At 37.3% G+C, this 25,296-nt stretch overlaps 1 protein-coding gene across 1 annotated transcript in view; it reads right to left on the bottom strand.

Annotated features, from left to right (window-relative positions):
* The window catches only part of RGS22 (regulator of G protein signaling 22), a 144,737-nt gene that overhangs the window by 14,103 nt on the left and 105,338 nt on the right, over positions 1-25,296 (bottom strand). The window contains exons 19-23 of the mRNA XM_043880463.1: positions 23,444-23,602; positions 20,511-20,579; positions 16,194-16,355; positions 10,510-10,689; positions 6,288-6,446 (exon numbers count right to left, since the gene is read on the bottom strand). Of these exons, the coding sequence (XP_043736398.1) occupies positions 6,288-6,446; positions 10,510-10,689; positions 16,194-16,355; positions 20,511-20,579; positions 23,444-23,602 (729 nt within the window). The remainder of the gene's footprint in view (positions 1-6,287; positions 6,447-10,509; positions 10,690-16,193; positions 16,356-20,510; positions 20,580-23,443; positions 23,603-25,296) is intronic.

The following is a 25,296-nucleotide window of genomic DNA, read 5'->3' as shown; positions in this document are numbered from 1 at the left end:
ATGTCTGATTCTAACTGTTGCTGAATACACGTTTCTCAGGAGACAGGTAATGCAGTCTGCTATTCCCATCTCTAAGAATTTTCCACAGTTTCTTGTGGTCCACATAGGCTTCCTCATAGTCAATGAGGCAAAGTAGATATTTTTCTGGAATTCCCTTGCTTCTGTATGATCCACTGGATGTTGGCAATTTGACCTCTGGTTCCCCTGCCTTTTCTAACCTCTGGAAGTTCTAGGTTCAAATATTGTTGAAGCCTAGCTTGAAGGATTTTGAGCATAACCTTACTAGCATGCGAAATAAGTGTAAATGTATGGTAGTTTGAACATTCTTTGGCATTGCCTTTCTTTGGGATTGGAATGAAAATTGACCTTTTCCAATCGCCTTTTCCTGTGGCTACTGCTGAGTTTTCCAAATTTGCTGACGTATTGAGTGCAGCACTTTAACAGCATAATCTTTTAGGATTTTAAATAGCTCGGCTGGAATCCCATCACTTCTACTAGCTTTGTTCATAGTAATGCTTCCTAAGGTCCACTTGACTTCACACTCTAGGACATCTGACTCTAGGTGAGTGATCACACCATCATGGTTATCTGGGTCATTAAGACCTTTTTTATATAGTTCTGTGTATTCTTGCCACCTCTTCTTAATCTCTTTTGCTCTCTTAGGTCCTCATCATTGTTGTCCTGTATTGTGCCCATATTTGCCTGAAATATTCCTTTGATATCTCCAATTTTCTTGAAGAGATCTCTAGTCTTGCCCATTCTATTGTTTTCTCTATTTCTCTGCATTGGTCATTTAAGAAGGCTTGCTTGTCTCTCCTTGCTATTCTCTGGAACTCTGTATTCAATTGGGTATATTTTTCCCTTTCTCCCTTGCCTTTCGCTTCTCTCCTTTCCTCAGCTATTTGTAAAGCCTCCTCAGATAACCACTTTGTCTTCTTGCATTTCTTCTTCTTTGGGATGGTTTTGGTCACTGCCTCCTGTACAGTGTTACAAACTCTGTCCATAGTTCTTCAGGCACTCTATATACCAGATCTAATCTCTTGAATCTATTTGTCACCTCCACTGTGTAATCATAAGGGATTTTATTTAGGTCATACCTGAATGGCCTACTGGGGCTTCCCTGGTGGCTCAGGTGCAGGAGATCTGGGTTCAATCCCTGTGTTGAGAAGAACCCCAGGTTTAATCCCTAGGTTGGGAAGATCACCTGGAGAAGAGAATGGTTACCCACTCCAGTATTCTGCCTTGGAGAATTCCACGGACAGAGGAGCATGCCAGGTCTCAGTCCATGGGGTCACAAAGGGTCGGACATGACTGAGCAACTTTCACTTTCACTTTGAATGGCCTATTGGTTTTTCCCTACTTTCTTCAATTTAAGTCTGAAACTTGCAATAAATAAGGAGCTGATGATCTGAGTCACAGTCAGCTCCAGATCTTGTTTTTTTCTGGCTGTATAGAGCTTCTCTATCTTTGGCTCCTTCTCCTCTCCCTTCACAGATCACAGCCTTGTCGTGATGAAGGGGCTTGCATAACTCTGAAGCTATCAGCGAGGCCGTGCTGGATCACCCAAGACAGACCAGTCATAATGAAGAGTTCTGACAAAATGTGGTCCACTGGAGAAGGAAACAGCAATACACTCCAGTATTCTTGCTGCGAGAACATCATAAACAGTTTGAAAAGGCAAAAAGATATGACACCAGAAGATAAGCATCCCCAAGGCCAGAAGGTGTCCAATACGCTACTCGTGAAGAGCAGAGGACAATTATTAATAGCTCCAGAAAGAATGAAGAGGATGGGCCAAAGTGGAAAAGATGCTCAGTTGTGGATGTGTTTGGTGGTGAAAGTAAAGTTCAATGCTGTGAAGAACAATATTGCATATGAACCTGGAATGTTAGGTCCGTGAATCAAGGCAAATTGGATGTGATCAAGCAGGAGATGCAAAACTGAACATTGACATCTTAGGAATCAGTAAACTAAAATGGATGATAATGGGAGGCTTTAATTCAGAAGACCATTATACCTACTACTGTGGGCAAGAATCCTTTAGAAGAAATGGAGTAGCCCTCATAGTCAACAAGACAGTCCAAAATACAGTACTTGGGTGCAACCTCAAAAAATGGAAAGATCTTGGTTCATTTCCAAGGCAAACCATTCAACATCACAGTAATCCAAGTCTGTTCCCTAACCATTGATGCTGAAGAAGCTGACATTGACCAGTTCTATGAAGATCTACAAGACCTTCTAGAGCTAACACCAAATCAAGGTGTCCTTTATAAGAGGTATTTAGGGTTAAATGAGGTCATAAGGGTAGGGTCATAATCCAAAGGAATTGTGGCTTTTCAAGAAGAGAAAGGATGAGAGCTCTCTTTCTCTCTCCAACTTGTGAGGACACAAGAAGGTGGCCTTGTACATGCTAGGAGAGGTCCCACCAAGAATCCTATTAGCTGGCACCTTGAGCTGGGACTTCTAGTCTCTTGAACTATGAGAAAATTAATTTCTGTTGTTTAAGCCATGTAGTCTGTAATATTTTGGTATAGTAGCCTGAGCAGACTAATAAAATATGGTACTATTTATGTAAGTTAAAGTACATACAAAACAGTCCTCTGTATCATTTTTGAATCCATATACCCATATAAAACATTATCTTAAAAAGGAGTTGTTAAATAAAAATAAATAAATTAATTAATTTTTAAAAAAAGGAGTTGTGAGAACATATCCAAAACTTAATGGTTGCTCTTGGAAGTGGGGAGGGTAATAGAACTCAGGGTTGGGGCCTTTCCTGGTGGCTCAGTGGTAAAGAATCCACCTGCCGTGCAGGTGACATGGGTTTGATTCCTAATCTAGGAAGGTCTGACATACTGTGGAGCATCGGAGCCTGTGTGCCACAACTACTGAGCCTGTGCTCTAGAACCTGGGAGTCACAACAAGAGCAGCCACCGCACCATGGCTAGAGGGAAGGCCGTGCAGCAACAAAGACCCAGCACGACCAAATAAATAAATAAAATTATATATTCAAAATAAAAAAAAAAAAACTCAGGACTGGGGTTAAGAGCGTTTAGTGTTCTGCACTATTCCACTTCCAAAGGAAAAATGAAAAACTAATGTAAAAAATGTTAACAGTGTTTATGTTGACCTGGGGAAATATGGGGGTTACAATTATATTACTTTTATACCTTTAGATATATTTTAAATTTCTTTTAAAAAAGAGAATAGGGGCGAAGCTTATAAATAAGATGAAATATGTTACTTGTTACCCCTTCTCAAGTAAAAAAATAAGGAGGTAGATAAATTAATAACTTCATGGACAAAGAGGCAGCCTGGGCAACTTATGACTCATAAATTTCACAGTCAGTGTATCATTCTCCAATTTTAATATTGAAAATGCTGTCCCAAGCACATAATACTATCTCATTAATTCATTTGTTCCCATATTTATTTGGTAAATAATGATAAATAATTGAACATGTGCTGGATAGTGGTGGAAGTATTTAATAAGTCAGATTGTATCTTTGAGGATCTCAGTTCAGTGAGAAAGACAGATGCAAAAACTTACTCATAAGACAAATATAAAGTGCTCTCCAAGAGAGGTACATAGATGAGAGGACATTTGAGATAATTTTTTTTAACTTCAAAACAAGTCTGAAACCTCTGACTGAAGGCTTAAAAGTCACTAAAATCCATACTTTATAACTTCTCTGTGTTTTTGCTCATCCCAGATTCTACAAATATACACATAGAATTTGCAGAGAAGAAACCAATTCTGAGTCCACACTAGAACCATTTCTTTGACTTGCTTTTCACTGCTTTTGTTATTATAATCATACAGAATGGCCTGCCTCAGAGAATCCTGCCCCTCTGCCTGACTGTTAAAGTGCTGTGGGTTCAGAACCCTGTGTATGGTGTTAGAAAGTGTTCTAGTTTCATTCTTTTACAAGTGGTTGACCAGTTTTCCCAGCACCACTTGTTAAAGAGGTTGTCTTTTTTGCATTGTATATTCTTGCCTCCTTTGTTGAAGATAAGGTGTCTGTAGGTACGTGGATTTATCTCTGGGCTTTCTATTCTGTTCCATTGATCTATATTTCTGTCTTTGTGCCAGTACAATACTGTCTTGATGACTGTGGCTTTGTAGTAGAGCCTGAAGTCAGGCAGGTTGACTCCTTCAGTTCCATTCTTCTTTCTCAAGATTGCTTTGGATATTTGAGGTTTTTTTGTACTTCCATACAAATTGTGAAATTATTTGTTCTAGTTCTGTGAAGAATACCATTGGTAGCTTGATAGGGATTGCATTGAATCTATAGATTGCTTTGGGTAGTATACTCATTTTCACAATATTGATTCTTCCAATCCATGAACTCGGTATATTTCTCCATCTATTTGTGTCCTCTTTGATTTCTTTCATCAGTGTTTTATAGTTTTCTATGTATAGGTCTTTTGTTTCTTTGGGTAGATACACTCCTAAGTATTTTATTCTTTTTGTTGCAATGGTGAATGGTATTGTTTCCTTAATTTCTCTTTCTGTTTTCTCATTGTTAGTGTATAGGAATGCAAGGGATTTCTGTGTGTTAATTTTAGAACACTTTATAACACCATACACAAAAATAAACTCAAAATGGATTAAAGATCTAAATGTAAGACCAGAAACTATAAAACTCCTAGAGGAGAACATAGGCAAAACACTCTCCAACATAAATCACACCAACACCCTCTATGACCCACCTCCCAGAATATTGGAAATAAAAGCAAAAATGGGACCTAATGAAACTTAAAAGCTTTTGCACAACAAATGAAACTATACGCAAGGTGAAAAGACAGCCTTCAGAATGGGAGAAAAAAATAGCAAATGAAGAAACAGAAAAAGGATTAATCTCAAAAATATACAAGCAACTCCTGCAGCTCAATTCCAGAAAAATAAATGACCCAATCAAAAAATGGGCCAAAGATCTAAACAGACATTTCTCCAAAGAAGACATACAGATGGCTAACAAACACATGAAAAGATGCTCAACATCACTCATTATCAGAGAAATGCAAATCAAAACCACAATGAGGTACCATCTCACACCAGTCAGAATGGCTGCTATCCAAAAGTCTACAAGTAATAAATGCTGGAGAGGGTGTGGAGAAAAGGGAACCCTCTTACACTGTTGGTGGGAATGCAAACTAGTACAGCCACTATGGAGAACAGTGTGGAGATTCCTTAAAAAACTGGAAATAGAACTGCCATATGACCCAGCAATCCCACTTCTGGGCATACACACCAAGGAAACCAGATCTGAAAGAGACATGTGTACCCCAATGTTCATCGCAGCACTGTTTATAATAGCCAGGACATGGAAGCAATCTAGATGCCCATCAGCAGACAAAAGGATAAGGAAGCTGTGGTACATATACGCTATGGAATATTATTCAGCATTAAAAAAGAATTCATTTGAATCAGTTCTAATGAGATGGATGAAACTGGAGCCCCTTATACAGAGTGAAGTAAGCCAGAAAGATAAACACCAATACAGTATACTAACGCATATATATGGAATTTTAAAAGATGGTAATGATAACCCTATATGCAAAACAGAAAAAGAGACACAGATGTACAGAACAGACTTTTAGACTCTGTGGGAGAAGGCGAGGGTGGGATGTTCTGAGAGAACAGCATTGAAACAAGTATACTATCAAGGGTGAAACAGATCACCAGCCCAGGCTGGATGCATGAGACCAGTGCTCAGGAATGGTGCACTGGGAAGATGCAGAGGGATGGGATGGAGAGGGATGTGGGAGCGGGGATCGAGATGGGGAACACATGTAAATCCATGGCTGATTCATGTCAATGTATGGCAAAATTCACTACAATATTGTAAAGTAATTAGCCTCCAATGAATAAAAATAAGTAGGGAGAAAAAAAAAGTATGACAAATGCAAAAAATAAAAAAAAAAAAAAAGAACAACCCTGTCCACCTGTAGATGGCAGGAAAGAAGAAATTAACACATCCCCTGCCCGAGGCTTGCCATTGTAGATGTTTGCAAGATTAATGGCCTTTTTAACTTTGCTTCTTTGTCTCCCCCCAGTCTCTGATCTATAAAAATCTGGCATCCAGACCTCGATAAGATGGTTATTTTGAGGCACTAGTCTGCTATCTTCTGGATCAGCTGGCTCCCTGATTAATGTCCCTTCCTTGCCTCAACCCCTCAGATTCACTGGCCTGTCGTGTGGTGAGCAGAGAGAGCTTGGACTCACTAACAATATCACATGCCCTTTAAAAGTCTGATTATACCCCAAATGATTCTTGTCTCACCTTTACCAATTTTTCATCTTCTATGATTACCATTTTCTTTTTCTGCTTACTATATTCTTGTCTTCTCTCCAAAACACTCATAATTTTTTCATCAGTTAAGTTCTTCCTAAACTCACAGAACTGAGGCCAATATTTAAACAGAACTCCAAAAATTGTCATCTGTATAAAAAACAAAGTATGTCTCAGATTACAATTTTATACAAATGTACCAATTTAAATTCTAATTCACCATAATAATGGATTAACTATTCTATCTTTAATATACAGCATGTTTCCTCCAAGTTATTGTCTCCAAACATCTTGGTATAGTTTAGCTCGGCACATGCTTATCATCAATGTTTTTTTTACTACCAATGAGAAGTCTTTCTTTTAGAAAAACACACTTAAATAGAGTTAAAAGTCACTTTATATTTTATGTTTCCCTAACCAATTGATTGTATTAATAAAGAATCCATTAGGTCTTTTAAAATAAGAAATATATGTTTTCTTTTAAAACTTATACCAGTTGATCCGCCACACACGGCTGTTTTATGCAAGTATTCCAAATATTCAGTTCATCAAGGGGGACTCCTCTCCACCCCTCCTTTCCCTTCTTTTAGAGAAAGGAAATACCATTTTGCCTCTGGAAAAGCTCTTAAACAAAGCTGCAGATCTAAGAATAAATCTTGAGTAACTTTTAAATGATACAATCTCTCTTTTATGTGAGAGCAAGAAAAGTAACATTTAAAAAGCAGAGTGGTATCCTGGACAAATGCTTTCTATGAGGATACTCTACATTAAGTGATTAATTGTGATATTTATAGAGATAAGAATTGTTGCTTAAATTTTCATGCCAAGTTTTTCCATTAGTTCCAGAGGCACACGTTACTTCCAAGAAGGTAGGACTTGCCACATCAGATCAAGCCCAACATCTTGTTGCTGGGGAATGGCCTCTACCTAATGCCCTGGAGAAAAACGAACCATCCCATTAGGCTCTAAGCCAACTTTTCAGCAGAAAAGTGGAGTTTTTAGAAAGTAAATGCTACAGTGATCAACAGAGTCCTGAACTGATACATTTCATCACTCCTCCTTTCTGTACATGAGTATCATTAGTAATTCTATAATTACTCCCTTTACCATACCATCTTGTCACTGAATTATACAGCCTCTTGGGATTGTGAACACAAAAGCTAAAGATACTTTATTTGACGAAGTGTAGGCTTTAAAAAAGTTTTCATTTCCATTTATCTACCATGGATCTTGGGGCTTTCCAGGTGGCATTAGTGGTAAAGAACCCACCTGCTAATGCAGGAGACATAAGAGCCCCAAGTTTGATCCCTGGGTCTGGAAGATCCCCTAGATGAGGAAATGGCAACCCATTCCAGTATTCTTGCCTGGAGAATTCCATGGCAGGCTATGGTCCATAGGGTCACAAAGAATCGGATATGACTGAAGCAACATAGCATGCACGCCATTCTTTTAAGTAATCCCCTGCTCCAATGTTAAAGGATCATGGTAGTTTTTATATGAATTTCTTAAACTTAAACACTCCTCTTCCACCTCCATTTACCAACTACTGACCCTACTTCTCAGTTCTCTCTCCAAAACCTGAGTCATTTCTAGCTCTCAAATGTATTTGTCACCTAGAAGGCTTCCCCTAAAAGTTACCCTATTAGGGCACAATATTTCAAGGCAGACATAAAATCTCTCTATTTCTGGGAATCCCTTGGAGGTTCAGTGGTTAGGGGTCCACACTTTCATTGTAGGGGGCATGGGTTTGATCCCTGGTCGGGAAACTAAGATCCTGCATGCAGAACAGGGTGGCAGAAAAAAAAAAAATGCTCTATTTCTAAAAGTTGCAGTTAATAACATTCATGTTATTCATGAAAATTGCCCTGTACCTCAGAACCTTAAAAGACAACCAGACTGTTAGAAAATTTTTTAATAAATATAGAGCTACTTCCCACACTGCCAGTGGATGGGCAATGACTGCTGCATGAGTGAAGAACGTCAGTGAAAATATGGCTGAGTGACAAAAGCAATACTAAAACAGGCAACAGCTTTTTATTTACTATTCAGTCCTTTCACACAATGTTGCTCTATTTCCAATTTGATCTATTTCTCTCATGATTGATCTCTTCTCACATCATTCATTCATGTTTTCAAAATGATACTATTTTGTGCTAGGCATGCAGGCCACAGCAGTAAATAAGAAACAGTCCCTATTCTCAAACACCTTACAGTCCAGTGGGAAAGTCAGACATGAGAACAGCTATTTTCAATTTTGTGTGCTAAGTGTTCTGACAGGGACAAACATAGGATATCACAGAAGCTTAAGGGAAAGAAAATGAGACCGTGAAAAAATCTGGAGGGAAGAAAGTAAGGCCTCTCTATGGAAGTACAAATATTTCAGTGGGACTTCCCTGTGGTCCCGTGATTAAGACACCATACTTCCACTGTAGGGGACATGAGTTTGATCCCTGGCTGGGGAACTAAGATCCTGAATGCTGTGTGGCCAAAATAAAGCAAAAAGAAAAAAAGAAAAAAAATTAAAATCAATGCAGGGGTGCAAGTTCAATCCTTAGTCAGGGAATGAAGATCCCACATGCTGTGCAGCCAAAATAAATAAAAGTAAAAAATCTAATATTTCAGTAAGACAGAGATAGATGGCAATGAGTGAAAAGGCATCTGGTTAGAGAGATATAGAGGAAGGAATATGGTCTTCAGTCTGAGGACAATGGGAGTAGTCAAAATAGAGAGCAGAGAAGTGACATGATCAAATACACATTTTGAAAAAGATGGCTCCATCTGCAGTAAGTTAAATGGTTTTGAGAGAGTCTAGGGGCAGGGAGTTTTGGTAATCAATGTGAGACACTGCAGACGTGAACTGAGATAGTGGCATGGAATTGGAGAAAAGTAGATAGAATAACAGATAAGGAGACAAATGGATACATGTTAGTGACTGAAGATCACCAAAGGTCAGGGAACAAAGGAGAGAGAAGACATGAAGACGGCAACCAGATCTCTGGCTTGCACACCTGGGTAGGAGGTATGTCCTTATCTGAACTTCCTTAGGGAACACAGAAACAATTGATTTGGTGAGGTGAGACCCCTAAATATTCTCTTGTTCCCTGATACCCTAAAGATTATATTTAACATATATCTGGGACTTTGTTTTGGGAAATGAGACAGAAGGCATAAACTAAAGGACTCCAGTAAAGTTCCCTGGCTGCACTCCTTGGACAGTGTAGTGGAACCAACCAACATAAGCAGCTCCAGACATTCACCATCAGCCTCGAGGCTGTGATCTGGATAGGCAAGCCTTGGCCTGGCTATCAGGAGACCTAGGCTAGGCTAAGTGATCTTTTCATTAACAGATGCTACAATTCTGACACCATGTTTTCTATTTCTCCCTAGCACATCCTCAATCATTTGTCTATATTTTTGCCTATTTTAATGCATATTTTGGATGGTGAGTCTGCTTTCGGTTCCTTTTAGGACTTAGAACACAGCTGGCTTGCAAATGAAAATGTTAAGGAATAATGGTCTTTTTCCATGCTCAAGGGCATTCATACCCTAAATCTCTGTTTCATATCACTTAAATCATGACAGGGCCTTCCCTATTACCCCTATTATAATTTATTTTTCTTAATCATTTTTCAGGAACAACATCACTAAAAGGCTTTTCAAAATGCAAATAAACTATGTTCAGCAAATCACTGTTTTCTATTATTTATCTTAAAGAGAAGTAACTTGAGCAGGTTAACAGGCATGATTTTCCTTTCATGAGCTTGTGTACTTTATGTTGGTTGGGTACTTAAATCTCCTCTCACTTACTTTATGAGCTATGTGAATATTCCAACTTTTAAAAATACACAAATCTTGAGACATATATTTTGCACATTTTTTGTGGTAGCAGATATTTTAAAAGGAAATATGAATGGTGGGAAAGGAAGGAGAAATTAGTTGGGGATTTATAAATTAGAAATAAAATAATAACCATGCAAAGTCAAAGTATAGAATTTTAAAAATTGTATTTGCTGCATATTACCATCAGCAAAATAGCAAGTTACTAGTTTCTATGTTCTGTGGCATTCACAACATTTTTCTAACTATTTAGAATAAATCCCAGGATTAGAAGGATTCAAACCTTGGCAAATATGAATAATGCAAAAACTTTAAAAGAATATCTAGACTGCTAATCTATTTTAAAGTATGCTTACTACATGCCCTGATATCTTACCTGTGCCTCTCTGAATACATATGGTCCCAACTCCTTCCTGTGTTCAATAATCTTCTGGGCTTGCTCTACTGGAATGTCAATTTGTAAAGCTGGGGGAATGCTGGAATTAATAAAGCAGTTGATAATAGTCATAATCTTCTTGTGTATGATAGACTCATCACAATGAGAATGGCACAAGTCCTAAAAAGGAGGAAAGATAGGTCAATACATGATTAATGCATTAATAGAACACTTTATACAATACATCAATATATCTTTCAGTTAACATAATTTTAACTTCAGGTCAAGAGAGTACTGGGACATGTCAAGACTACCTTAAAAATCATAATTTTATTTTTCTTGGATTTGAAGAACCTAAGACTTTTTTTCTTTTTTGCTCCTAACCTGTGTCTTCATGTCTGTGTGTGTCATATTCTGCCACCCATTCTTCTGTTAATCTTTGCCTTTTAAAAGAACCTAAGACTTTGACACATATACCTTAAATAAATACAGGTTTCATTTTAATCCTGATTGCTTCTTCTCCTGGCAAAGGAGCAGCTTTAGTGTCTGCTTTGACTCATTTAACAAATTCATATTAAGTACTTGCAATATGCCAGACCTTGAGGTGAGCCCCAAAACACAGTGCCTGTCCTTTAAAGGCTCAGTATAGGATGAGAAGCAGGAAAACACATGATTCCAATCTGAGATAGCTAATAAGTGGTACAATGGAGAACAAGCACCTAACTCAAGTTACAAGTGTATACAAAAGCTTTTTCCACAACTGCTTCTATGCCAAGGTGATTTAGACTAAAAAATGCTAGCAATATAAATGGGAATGCTGTATTTAATGGGTGTATTATTATGCATCTCAGTATCTGTATTTTTTCAGAAAACCTATTAAATTATTATCTTTATAGCTAAAGAATTTAAATATAGTAGTGATACATTTAAAAGACCCAGTTTTATGTCACAGATGTAAGGCTATCACTTTTTAAGACAAAGAGGTAGCTGAGGTTGAATTATGACAATTCTTTGCTAAAAATATTGTTCACTAAATCACTAGAAAACACAAAAGTTTGGAAACTTGTAATTCTAGGCCAGAAATTAGCCAACATTTATTAAGTGCTCACTGTATGACAGGCATTGTAATAACTGTTTAAGGACAGTTAAAGAAAGAAAATTTCTAGTGTTTGCCATATAAAACATTATACAAATAAGTTATAAGTTTGGCATAAATTATATGTGAAAAATCTTGATATAAGTGTTACATTGAGACAACAGTTAGCATTTTTATGCGATTTAGAACTCCCTCAGAAAATGCCTATTTATAACACATGCTTGCTATGTTACCCAAAATTAAATTTTTTGCTGTTACTAGTGAAATTATCATGTATTTGGCAAGCCGAGTTAATTATTATTTTTTAAATTAATTTTTATTGGAGTATAGTTGCTTTACAATGATCCTGGTTTTTTATTATTATGGAAATATAAGGATTGTGAAATAAAAACAAATTTGTGAAATTATACAATGTTAATTTTGAGAGTGCAGAGTCAGAATTTAGACAGAATCCAACCTGGTGTTTTTTCTGGTTTTTATGCCCTACTCTACCATTACTGAGTTCACTTTTACTTATTGTTAAGGTCTCAGTTTAAGCACACAGTGGACTCTTGAACATGGGCGGGGGGGTGGGCGGGGGGCAGTTAGGGGCACCAACCCCACCCTTGCAGTTAAAAATCCCCACATAACTTTACAGTTGGCCATCTGTATCTGTGTTTTCACACCTGTGGATTCAAACAACAGTGGACTGTGAAGTACTGTAGTCTGAATTTGTTGATAGTCTACTGTATTGGTCTTTATCTTTCTGGCTTACTTCATTCTGTATAATGGGCTCCAGTTTCATCCATCTCATTAGAACTGATTCAAATGAATTCTTTTTAATGGCTGAGTAATAGTCCATGGTGTATATGTACCACAGCTTCCTTATCCATTCGTCTGCTGATGGGCATCTAGATTGCTTCCATGTCCTGGCTATTATAAACAGTGCTGCGATGAACATTGGGGTACACATGTCTCTTTCAGATCTGGTTTCCTTGGTGTGTATGCCCAGAAGTGGGATTGCTGGGTCATATGGCAGTTCTATTTCCAGTTTTTTAAGGAATCTCCACACTGTTCTCCATAGTGGCTGTACTAGTTTGCATTCCCACCAACAGTGTAAGAGGGTTCCCTTTTCTCCACACCCTCTCCAGCATTTATTACTTGTAGACTTTTGGATAGCAGCCATTCTGACTGGTGTGAGATGGTACCTCATTGTGGTTTTAATTTGCATTTCTCTGATAATGAGTGATGTTGAGCATCTTTTCATGTGTTTGTTAGCCATCTGTATGTCTTCTTTGGAGAAATGTCTGTTTAGATCTTTGGCCCATTTTTTGATTGGGTCATTTATTTTTCTGGAATTGAGCTGCAGGAGTTGCTTGTATATTTTTCAATACAGTATACTAATGCATATATATGGAATTTAAAAAGATGGTAATGATAACCCTATATGCAAAACAGAAAAAGAGACACAGAGGTACGGAACAGACTTTTAGATTCTGTGGGAGAAGGCGAGGGTGGGATGTTCTGAGAGAACAGCACTGAAACAAGTATACTCTCAAGGGTGAAACAGATCACCAGCCCAGGCTGGATGCATGAGACCAGTGCTCAGGGCAGTGTACTGGGAAGACCCAGAGGGATGGGGTGGGGAGGGAGGTGGGAGGGGGGATCGGGATGGGGAACACATGTAAATCCATGGCTGATTAATGTCAATGTATGGCAAAAACCACTACAATATTGTAAAGTAATTAGCTCCAACTAATAAAAATAAATGGAAAAAAAATAAAAGAATTCCAAAAAAAAAAAAAATTCCAAAAAAAAAAAGAATTCCCCAATTTTGCTAAAAATAAAAAATAAAAAAAAAATGAATTTGTTGAAAACAATTCAGGTTTAAGTGGACCTCGCAGTTCAAACCCTTGTTCAAGGGTCAACTGTACTGTTCTCTAATAAACGTTCTATGTCTGCCTGGGTCTAGGTGATGGCCACCTTAGGTACTTCATTGCACCCTATGCGTCTCCCACCTATTGCACTGATCACACTCACTAACTACCTGCTCTGTCACTTGTCTGTCCCTCCTCTAACACTGCAAGCCCTGAGAGGAAAGACTTGATCACAGTTGTAGCCTCAGGTTTTAGCCTGGCCCTTGGTAGATGCTCAAAAAGTGTTTGTTGGATGTATATATCCTTCCAGTCTTTTCTCTTTGGGGATACACACACACACACACTTTATATTAAATCATACTGCTTTCCAGTAGCTAGGCTTTAAAAAATCAGTAAGATGAATATCTCTTTCCCATCACTGATTAATCTTCCAAGAGCAAATTTTTAATGCCTGCAGAGTATTCTAATGCATAGATGTATTATAATTAAAGTAAGCAATGTCCTGCTGTTGAACATCATAGTTCTTTCCAGGTTTTCACAATTCAGAACTATGTCTGATTAAGATCATAGGAGCCATCCCTTTGCATATTATTACAATCATCTCTGGGAGGGAGTATAACTTGGTGGTTAAGGCCACAAGCTTTAGCAATAGAATGTTTTGGCTCAAATTCCAGCTCTCCTACTTAGTTAGCTATATGAGGCACAGAAGTTTAACTTTTCTGTGCCTTAGTTTCTTCATCTGTAGAATGGTGAGAATTAACAGCTTTGACCTAGGATTCTTATAAACGATAAGGTAGCTATCATGTGAAAAGCATTAAGATAATATCTGACAGACATAAACACTTGGTATGAGTAAGCCATATAAAAACGACTTGCTAGGTTTCTTTCTGGCGAACATCCTCAAGACCTAATTCAAATATCATCACTTCTTTTTTTGAAAAATTTTTCTTGGGAGTAGAGTTGATTTACAATGTTATGTTAGTTTCAGGAGTACAGCAAAGTGAATAAGTTATACAGATACCTATAACCACTCTTTTTTAGATTCTTTTCCCACATAAGCCATTACAGAGGACTGAGTGGAGTTCTCTGTAAGAATCATCACTTCTGCTGAGACCTCCCTGACCCACCACCCTCCCTGAATCATTCCCTCCTCTATATCAAAATTATAACCAGTTAGAATATGGATCATAATCAGTGTTATTTCATCATATTTTGTTTTCATGGGTGACCTCCCTCCTCGAGGGAAGACAATGTATTATATCCATTTTTTAAAATTCCTGCAATCTAGCATTTAGTAAATACTTACTGAATAAACACATGCACTTTGATAGCATGATTTTCAATAGCTATATAGGATTACATGTCCCCCATTCTACACAACAGAAAAGATATTTAAATGAAGAGCAGCTTTGGAGGAGAGACAGTCACAAAGGGCTGACTATGTATGAGTCTCTGTTTTTTTTTAAATGCTTATTTTGCACAGCTTATCTCCTTACCTTTTGTCCTAACAGGGTTGGACCTACTCGTATTCATTTTAGCTTAAAGGCCATAATAATTTCCTGTTCTAGAAAACAGATTCTACCCCCTTTTTAATTTTCAAAAAATGATTTTAATATTATTTATCTTGTGATAGAATTTGAAAGAACTTCTATCTCAAAATACTTTTTTTTTCCTTTGGAGAAATTTTTGTGTTGAGAAAGGTACAAAAGCTGTGGATAACAGAAATGAGTAGAAAACAGTTTCATGGAATGCTGGAGAAAGTCTGAAAGCAAAATGGTATTGAGCAACTACTAACTATATAGAATAAACATTATGCAAAGTATTAGTGTCGCATAATCCCTGCCTGGAGAAGGGAATGGCAACCCACTCTAGTATTCTTGCCTGGAGAATCCCACGGCCAGAAGAGCCTGGTGGACTACAGTCCACAGGTTTGCACAGAATCGGACACAACTAAAGTGACTTACCACACACTGCAGTTCAACTGAAAGCCTTATCCTCTTGAATTCCAGTTTTATTTTTACTCCCTACTTTTATAATGGGATTAAACAGGCTGATTGCAAGGTAATGAGCCTGTTTACCTTGGGAGCAGGGATGTCTACTCTTAGGTATTTCGAGACAACATTCCTGTATTCAAGTTTAGGTTATATAAACTAGAGAGTCCTTTCCTTCTCTTCAATGCAGAGATTCTATATGATTCCATCAAATAATTAAACCTGATAATAAACTGCTTTGATAGCTAACAGCTTGCTCTTTCACTTATTTTGTTAAGAATTTGGCCATTCTGATAGAGAAGCCTCTTTCATCTCTGATGGTTTATTTCTCTGTAATACATTATCTTTGAACACTATTGCTGCAAATATGGTTAGGAGGAATTTTTGTAAAGAAGCCTTGGTTAAAGTGCTGAATATGAATATCTTCAGGAAAAAAATGTACATTTATAGATAAGTAATATGCAAAAACATAGTTAAAACTTTTCAGGAAGACTCTCATTAGAACATAATATATGTGAAACCCTGAAAAATCTAATACCATCATTTCAAGGCTAACTCTTACTCTTCACTATATAATAATAAGTGTATCTAACACAAACAATAAATATCTCAGTATTTACATATTGGTATGAAGACATCAAGTTGGGATACAAATCTTGTCCATATAGTTAGGAATCTTATATAGTTAATGCATTTCCTCCTTAAAAAGATGTGGTTTTCTCCAGCTTTCTACTACAATACCTTATATTTTTGTACTTCTTGCCAAAAGAGCACCCCATTTTCCAATAAATCTCCTTTTAGAGCCACAAAGCGTTGAAATTGTCTTGCAGTAACTGGATTCAATAAAGCTTTACGGAAAGCAATGATTTCACAAGACGAAGATATCCACTTGCTCTCCACAGGCTGTCCAAATCAGAGAATACATAAAATTAGCTATGTTCTAAAAATTAATAATAAAGTCATTTATTAGGCTAAAAATTACCAACTTCTATCTCCTTTGTTTTGGGCTGTTGAAATTTATGGCATGGATAAAGAGAATTTGGCAACTTCCCCTCTCTTTTCTTCTCCCTTTTGTCTCCTTTATATTTTTATGGCATCATTTTTTTAAGAGATGGAGAGAAAATGAAATGATTGGATGACTTAGAACATATGATTATATTACAGAGGACTGAGAATGTTAATAATCATTAGAGTTTGAGAGATGGTGAAAAACTACATTTGGGTATATAGTATGAATTCTGTGCTTAAACACAACAAAGTAATCACACTGTTATGATTATATCATATTATTTTATAATTATATATACTATATGTTATATATTAATATATAATTTTCCTGACTTTCAAAAAGTAAAAGCATTGAGCATTTAAGATATTTTTTTTAAATTGTTGGAAAAATTGCCAATTAATCCTATTATAATTTAAATAGGAAATTTACTGTGGCGCTTCACTATAATTCTATCCTAGAAAGATAATGGGGGTTTTTTGTCTTTGTTTTTGGTTTTGGATTTTGGCTGTGGGCTTGTGGGATCTTAGTTTCTGAAAGATGATGCTGTGAAGGTGCTGCACTCAATATGCCACCAAATTTGGAAAACTCAGCAGTGGCCACAGGACTGGAAAAGGTCAGTTGTCATTCCAATCCCAAAGAAAGGCAATCCCAAAGAATGCTCAAACTACCGCACAATTGCACTCATCTCACATGGTAGTAAAGCTTAAAATTTTCCAAGCCAGGCATCAGCAATACGTGAACCATGAACTTCCAGATGTTCAAGCTGGATTTAGAAAAGTTAGAGGAACCAGAGGTCAAATTGCCAACATCCACTGGATCATCAAAAAAGCAAGAGAGTTCCAGAAAAACATCTATTTCTGCTTTCTTGACTATGCCAAAGCCTTTGACTGTGTGGAGCACAATAAACTATGGATAATTCTGAAAGAGATGGGCATACCAGACCACCTGACCTGCCTCTTGAGAAATCTGTATGCAGGTCAGGAAGCAACAGTTAGAACTGGACATGGAACAACAGACTGGTTCCAAATAGGAAAAGGAGTACATCAAGGCTGTATATCGTCAACCTGCTTATTTAACTTCTATGCAGAGTACATCATGAGAAACCCTGGGCTGGAGGAAGCACAAGCTGGAATCAAGATTGTTGGGAGAAATATCAATAACCTCAGATATGCAGATGATACCACACTTATGGCAGAAAGTGAAAAAGAGCTAAAGAGCCTCCTGATGAAAGTGAAAGAGGAGAGTGAAAGAATTGGCTTTAAAACTCAACATTCAGAAAACTAAGATTAAGGCATCGGTCCCATCACTTCATGGCAAATAGATGGGGAAACAGTGGAAACAGCAGCTGACTTTATTTTTCTGGGCTCCAAAATCACTGCAGATGGTGATGGCAGCCATGAAATTAAAAGACGCTTACTCCTTGGAAGGAAAGTTATGACCAACCTAGACAGCATATTAAAAAGCAGACACATTACTTTGTCAACAAAGGTCCGTCTGGTCAAGGCTATTGTTTTTCCAGTGGTCATGTATGGATGTGAGAGTTGGACTATAAAGAAAGCTGAGCACCAAAGAATTGATGTTTTTGAACTGCAGTGTTGGAGAAGATTCTTGAGAGTCCCTTGGACTGCAAGAAAATCCTGCCAGTTCATCCTAAAGGAGATCAGTCCTGGGTGTTCATTAGAAGGACTGATGTTGAAGCTGAAACTCCAATACTTTGACCAGCTCATGTGAAGAGCTGACCCATTTGCAAAGACCCTGATGCTGGGAAAGATTGAGAACAGGAGGAGAAGGGGACGACAGAGGATGAGATGGTTGGATGTCATCACCGACTCGATGGAAATGGGTTTGGGTGAAACTTAGGAGTTGGTGATGGACAGGGAGGCCTGGTGTGCTGCGGTTCATGGGGTTGCAAAGAGACGGACACGACTGAGTGACTGAACTGAACTGAGGGATTGAACCTGCGTCATAGCCATGAAAGTGCTGAGTCCTCACCACTGGACTACCAGGGGATTCTAAAATACCATGTTTTTAGGTGGGGCATCTTTATATTATTTTAATAATAAATTACTATTAATAATTGATAACAAGAAGAAATTAAACTATTAATGCATATTTTCTATGATAAACTTTCTCTGACCCAGGATTCACTTTACACAACAGAAAAGACATACTATTTTACTATAAAAGCATTACTTTTATAAAGGCATTACTTATTTTATATCTTCTCAGTTTTGAAGTATATGATGTCTACTTTTCTTTATGTACTTTTATTTATTTATTTATTTCTGGCTGTGCTGGGTCTTAGTTGCTGTGAGCGGGGGCTACTCTCCAGTTATGGTGCGATGGCTTCTCACTGCAGTGGTTTCTCTTGTTGTGGAGCATGGGCTCTAGAGTGCGCAGGCTCAGTAGTTGTGGCACGGGGGTTAGTCGCTCACAGCATGTGTAATCTTTCTGGACCAGGGATCAAACCTGAGTCCTCTGCGTTGGCAGGTGGGTACTTAACTGCTAGGCCACCAGGGAAGTCCTATTATGTTTACTTTTTTTAACCTTGACCATTTGAGGTCGCATATTCACCCCCCTTTAGCCTCTCAGATTAAAAAACATAATAGATTTTATTCAATTTACTGAATAGATTTTTTTACATTTGATAAATTTATTGAAGTTCCCAAAATTTGAGGTTAGCCTACAACCATGCCAGGAAGTATCATTCTAAAGGCAATTTTTTGGATGAACTTAAGAATTATAGTAAAATCAATGACAAATATCCATTATACATAATAAATATCCATTACTGACAATGTGTAAGCTAAGTTCCTTGAAACAGATCCTATGTGACCAACGATAAAAGTGTTTAAGAGAGCTGTGTAAAAAGTCTATGGGAACACAAAGGAAGGAGTAACTAATTTTTGCCTGGGGAGTAGGGGCTTTACAGAGAAGGACTTTGAGGGTGACTTCTGAGGTGGAAACTGAAAAGTGAAGGCAACTCCAGGCAGTCTAGATGAACGGTGGAGCCTCCATTGCAGATAAAGTGAATAGACGTCTGTCACAGTTTTAGTGAGGCACATGTGGGGTTTCAAGGACAAAAAGTTAAGACCCTCACCAGATGGTCCATATTAAAATTATAGCCCTATAAATAGGAACAACTATGTATTAGACTGGGATGTTTATTTAAAACCCACTCAACAAATAATGTTTTAAAACCTGCTTCTTAAGACACTAAAATTTAGTAATTTAACTAAAACCCGTAATTTAACTAAACAGAAAATAACATAACATATAATGCACAATAATATGAAATATAAGCTCACTCTATTTAGCATTTTTAAAAATACATAAGAGGGACAAATATAAGAATATTTCTTTTGAGAAGAAAACACAGAAAAAAATATGTGTATCCTAACTGATACACATACTCCTCTAATAGTCTAACAGATTTTTATCTTTGCTAGATTGTAGAAGGTCACCTGGGTCTAGTTTGACATTTTATCAAGACCTACAGAAGGATGAATACAAATTTGTAGGCTCAAAAAGAAGACTATGTTTATCATTCTTGTTAAGAAGAAAAATAGGCAATTTCTAAGGAGGTATCATAGTGGTTTAAATAATCACCAAAATGACAGTTATCTTAATTCTTTTAAAGTTAAAATGTACTTCTAAATAAAGAGGATAATGTAAGATAATTTAAGTTTCTGATTCTGCTGCATACTCCTCATTCTTTTTGTGTAATCTACTCCCAGTAATATATAAATTACCACATGCTGGAAAAACAGCCTGTCTCAATAAATCTATCACAAGCAAAATAACTAAAAATATGTATTTAAAATCCAATCACACACTTCCAGAGTTGAGCAGGTCAAGGAAATCTTTAAGAAGAGGGCTCTGGTAGAATTACACTTTCCCTGAGAGTCCTTCAGCCAGTTAAGAATAGTGTCAGCATCTGGTGGCTTAGAAAGCATTATCTACAACCAAGATCTTTGTATAGGAAGGAGAAGAAAAATACTTTGACAGTTGGAACTTACAAAAGGAAGAATATAACAAATACTACTTGCCTTCCAGACTCCAATTTTCTTTTCACGCTTCTGTAGTAAAAGCTCTTCAGCTATGTCTTTAATCTGTACCTAGAAGCAAAACCAACGATTTTATCCAGTTATTCAGAATGTCCACAGTGTTGAAATCACTCACTGATTCAACAGCTTTAAAAAATGCGGTAAAGGTCAGTGTGCGGGATTCTCTGGTGGTCCAATGGTTAAGAATCCGCCTTTGAATGCAGGGGACATGGGTTTGATCCTTGGTTGGGGAACTAGGATCCCACGTCCCATGGGGCAATTAACCCTGCATGCTACTCTAACTACTGAGCCCATACAACAACAGAAGATTCTGCATGGCACAGCTAAGACCTGATGCAATCAAAAAGAATGTTGTTGTTTTTTTTTTTTTAAGGTCAGTGTGGATAAGAGAGAGAACAGGAGAAAGAGGATTAAGACTTAGAAATGGAAGCCCTGCCCAGGTCCCTGGGCAAGTCACTAAAATTCTCTGAAGTTTCCTCATCTGCAAAATGGAGATAATGATACCTGAGTGCACTGCCCCAAAGGTAGACAACTTTGAGTCACGTGGAAACTCAAGCTGGAAAGATAATTAAGACTTCCCAGATTTTTGTGCTATTCTCCAGCCACAACTGATGGATAGCTGTGAGAAGCTGGGGCTCTGTGATGACCTGGAGGGATGGGATGGCAGGAGGGGAGGGAGGCTAGGAAGGGAGGGCAAGTATGTATAATTCTGGCTGATTTGTGTTGTTGTATGGCAAAAACCAACACAACACTGCAAACATTTTAATAGAATCAAGCTGGACTCAAAAAAAAAAAAAAAAGTACAAAAGTTACTCAATACAGGGAGAGAATACAGTAGACATTTCTTGAGGTTATTGCCTGTTCACAGTATTTTCCATTTGGGGAACCACCCTTGCCAACTCTGTGCTCTGTGACTCTCCTCAACCAGGAGCTGACCTAGAGAGACAGGGACTGGAATCACTGCTGTTGAGTCTCCTGGTAGCTACATGGTGGAGAAAAGATCTGAGAAGTCTTTCTGCTGAGTTCCCAGGGCCGTCCTGGCCCCTGAGCAGCTTTAGAAATAAAGCTTGGGTGTCAACTCTTCCCCTGAGTGTGTGAGATGCTCCAGCATAATTTCATTACAAATTCTTGATCTCCCTTCCCCTGTGTCTTTGCTTAAGGCTGCCAGAATCAGTGTATGCTGTTGGCCACCCAAAGAATTGCTAAGTCAGGAAGGAGCTGTAAATTGGAATAAATATTACTGTGGTAATCATAGTGAGAAAACATGGTAAACAAGATTAGTAAGCCAAATATCTTTTCACTTGGCTTTGGATGGACAATTAAGAGTCTGCAGAAGAAAGGAAATGAGGAAATCAAAATTGTCCCAAAGCTTATTTCCATGAACTTTCTGCTTAAAACAAGTCAGGTCTTCTCCCCCATACTGTCAGTTCAGTTCAGTCGCTCACTCGTGTCCGACTCTTTGCGACCCCATGAACCACAGCATGCCAGGCCTCACTGTCCATCACCAACTCCCAGAGTTCACCCAAACCCATGTCCATTGAGTCAGTGATGCCATCCAACCATCTCATCCTCTGTCATACCTTCTCCTGCCCTCAGTCTTTCCCAGCATCAGGGTCTTTTCAAATGAGTCAGTTCTTCACATCAGGTGACCAAAGTATTGGAGTTTCAGCTTCAACATCAGTCCTTCCAATGAACACCCAGGACTGATCTCCTTTAGGATGGACTGGCAGGATCTCCTTGCAGTCCAAGCGAAACTCAAGAATCTTCTCCAACACCACAGTTCAAAAGCATCAATTCTCTGGTGCTCAGTTTTCTTTATAGTCCAACTCTCACATCCATACATGACCACTGGAAAAACCATAGCCTTGACTAGACTGTAAGGTCTATGTTTCCTCCATACTGTAAGTTCTGTGTTTCCAGCTGTACTGTGTTTTCCATAACTTAAAGTGCTCAGAAGACTGAGGATCTTTCCAGATAAGTAAGACTCAAAGTGTTTGATAAATTAAATATGGAAGGCAGTTTTTTAACATCCTTCCTGGTCAATACTAATAGCATGTGCTTTGCACACTAAACTTCAGAATTACATGTTCTTTACTCCTTGTGTTCATTTTGTAAAGATCAGGTTTGCCTGTTTTTAGATGTGATAATGACATCTAAAATTATTAAAGCAATATCTGCTTCTTATAAAATACAAACTAAACAAAGTAAAGCAACAACAACAAAAAGCCTACTTTACAAAGTAAAAATCTTTCTCACTCCCCATACCCATTCCCAGGAAGTAGATCCTTTTTGACCTTTGCTCATAAACATAAATAGAGAGAGAGAGGAGAGAGAAATGCATAGACATATATAGAGATATAAGCATATATAATGGGATTGTCTTCTATGTATTGCTCTGATCCTGCTTGTTTCACTCAATAAATAATATGTTTCATCATCAGTATTTGTAGAAATCTCATTTTTATAATCTCATTTTATATGGAAATCTGCATAGTTTTCCACAGTATGGAATTATCATTATTCATTTGATTATTCCCATTTGTATATCCTTGCCCTTTTATATGAAGACTCAATAATAATATAAAAAATAATAACTATATTAAAACAATATGTGTTTGCTGTGTGCCAGGCACCATTCCAAGAAACTACACATATATCATTTCCTCTTCATAACAATCTTATGAACCTATTACTCATTAACTCCATTTTTTTCCAAATGAGAAAACTAAGGTTTATAAAATGTAGTATTGTACAATTAATATGTGGCAGTGTTGAGATTAAAACTTGGGAAGTCTGACCCTCAGCTCTTAACCACTATGCCATAATAGCACAATAGCTGAGTCAATAGGTATGCACATTTAATGTTTTGAGAGGTGCTGTCAATTGCTATCCCAAGTTTATATTAACTTATATACCTTTATCTTTTGACGTGCCGCAAACTGTTCACTTGCAAGAAACAATGGCAACCACACATTTTCTAGTCTATTTAGGACATGCTTCTGAATTTCAATTAGAACGGCTGCATCAAGTTGCTCATGGAGAATCTTTCCCCAGCCACCACTTAAATTCATTATCTAAGAAAGAAAAAATGAAACAAACTTCTGTATAAGCAAAGAAATACTAATGGTCATTAATTTATTCATTCACCCCAAAACCATATGCTGAGCCCATGACAGGTGCCAAAATTTTCATTTTCTATAAAATAGCTTCTGGCTTTATTGTGTATAGTAAAGACAGATAACTCCCCTAATATCAAACAGAGAATTGTGGTTTATGTGATGGTTGTTTTAGAGGTATGATTTTGCTAATTTAGTCTTGTTTCAAAGGACACAGGGATTTGTATCCTGTGTGACAACTGCAAGGCCATTTTTTTCTCTATGGCTTCAATTTCCTCAGCTATAAAGTAAGGCCATTAGTCTTTTAGTTTTCTAAGTTCTCTTCTAGGTTGAATATTCTATGAATCTCTGATTCTATTCAAATGGACTTCTTTGAGAAGGCATTTTCTTTTGTTTGAGAAAAATAAGGCATTACTTCATTAAGAGACAAACTCAGGTATTATAAATGTGCGTACTACCAAGAAGTACTGGGTTGGAGACAGTGGAATGATGATGGTGGTAGCAATGTAGGGCTGTTCCAGCAACTTCAAAGAAGAAAACAGAGATGATAGGAAGTAGAAAAAGGCCAGGTTGCACAGACAATAGTCGCTGACTTGCATCAGTAGCCCTTTTATAAGACACAATTTCTCTGTAGCCAAAATCATCTTCTACAAAATTACTGGTTTCAACAATACTAATGGCCATAAAACTAATTAATTAAAAAATACTAATGGCCATTTCCTACTAGAAATCATTGTGGTTTTTACCTGTTTCTGTGTACATATCACTTAAAATTGGTGAGTTGTTTGCACAGAGGAAGAAAAATTGGACTCCTCATTGGAAAAATTATCTCATCTTAGCTCTCCTTTTATTAATGAGATTAAATCCTAATAATAGTTTTATATAAAAACAAAAGAGAAACTCTCTTCACCATCTTTTAATAGTAATTATCAAAGAGTATAAACAATAATATGGTTTCTGTATAAAAATAAGAAGAAAAGAGAATAAAAGACTACTTTGCTAATCAAACTGCAAACTGGCCACACAACTAAAATTAGAACTAGCATAGTCTATATAAAACATAAAGTGATACAGGTATCCTTAAGTATAAAATAGGCAAATAAAATGAAAGACAAAGGTGAGGAAGAAGAGTCATTTGGAAAACTCTTCTGTAATAAGTCCAACCATTTGCTATGACAGCAATGGGTGACTTTTGCCATTGCATTTTTAATTCTCAGCAAGTTTTACTATGGAAGGTTCACACAGTAGCATCAGATACCATGAAACCTCATGCAATGCAGCACAAGCCAACTAGAAAACAAACACTTTCCATGTGTTTATTTCATACTTATGCTTATTGAGATACTCCCAGCCATTTTTGCTAATACATCCCAGATTTGTATCTCAGGGAACCAAAGGCAAGACATTTTTCTTAAGGTTGCTAAATTCTAGAATTTCTTCTCTCACTTACTCCCAAGAACTTTTGTTTATTTTCCCCTCAAAGATCTAGATTTTAATCTTGGTGTGCCCTACTTGTGAATACCTCTGAATTTTTCTTTAATTTACTGAATTAATCTGAGGTTCTTTTTTTTTTTTTCCTTAACAAACGTATGCCATTATGGTTGTGATCCACACAGTCAAAGGCTTTGGCATAGTCAATAAAGCAGAAGTAG

Source organism: Cervus elaphus, chromosome 21 (assembly GCF_910594005.1).
Source record: "Cervus elaphus chromosome 21, mCerEla1.1, whole genome shotgun sequence".
NCBI classification, from domain to species: Eukaryota; Metazoa; Chordata; class Mammalia; order Artiodactyla; family Cervidae; genus Cervus; species Cervus elaphus.
The sequence above is the reverse complement of the archived record's forward strand: the minus strand, read 5'-3'. Positions and strand labels throughout refer to the sequence as shown.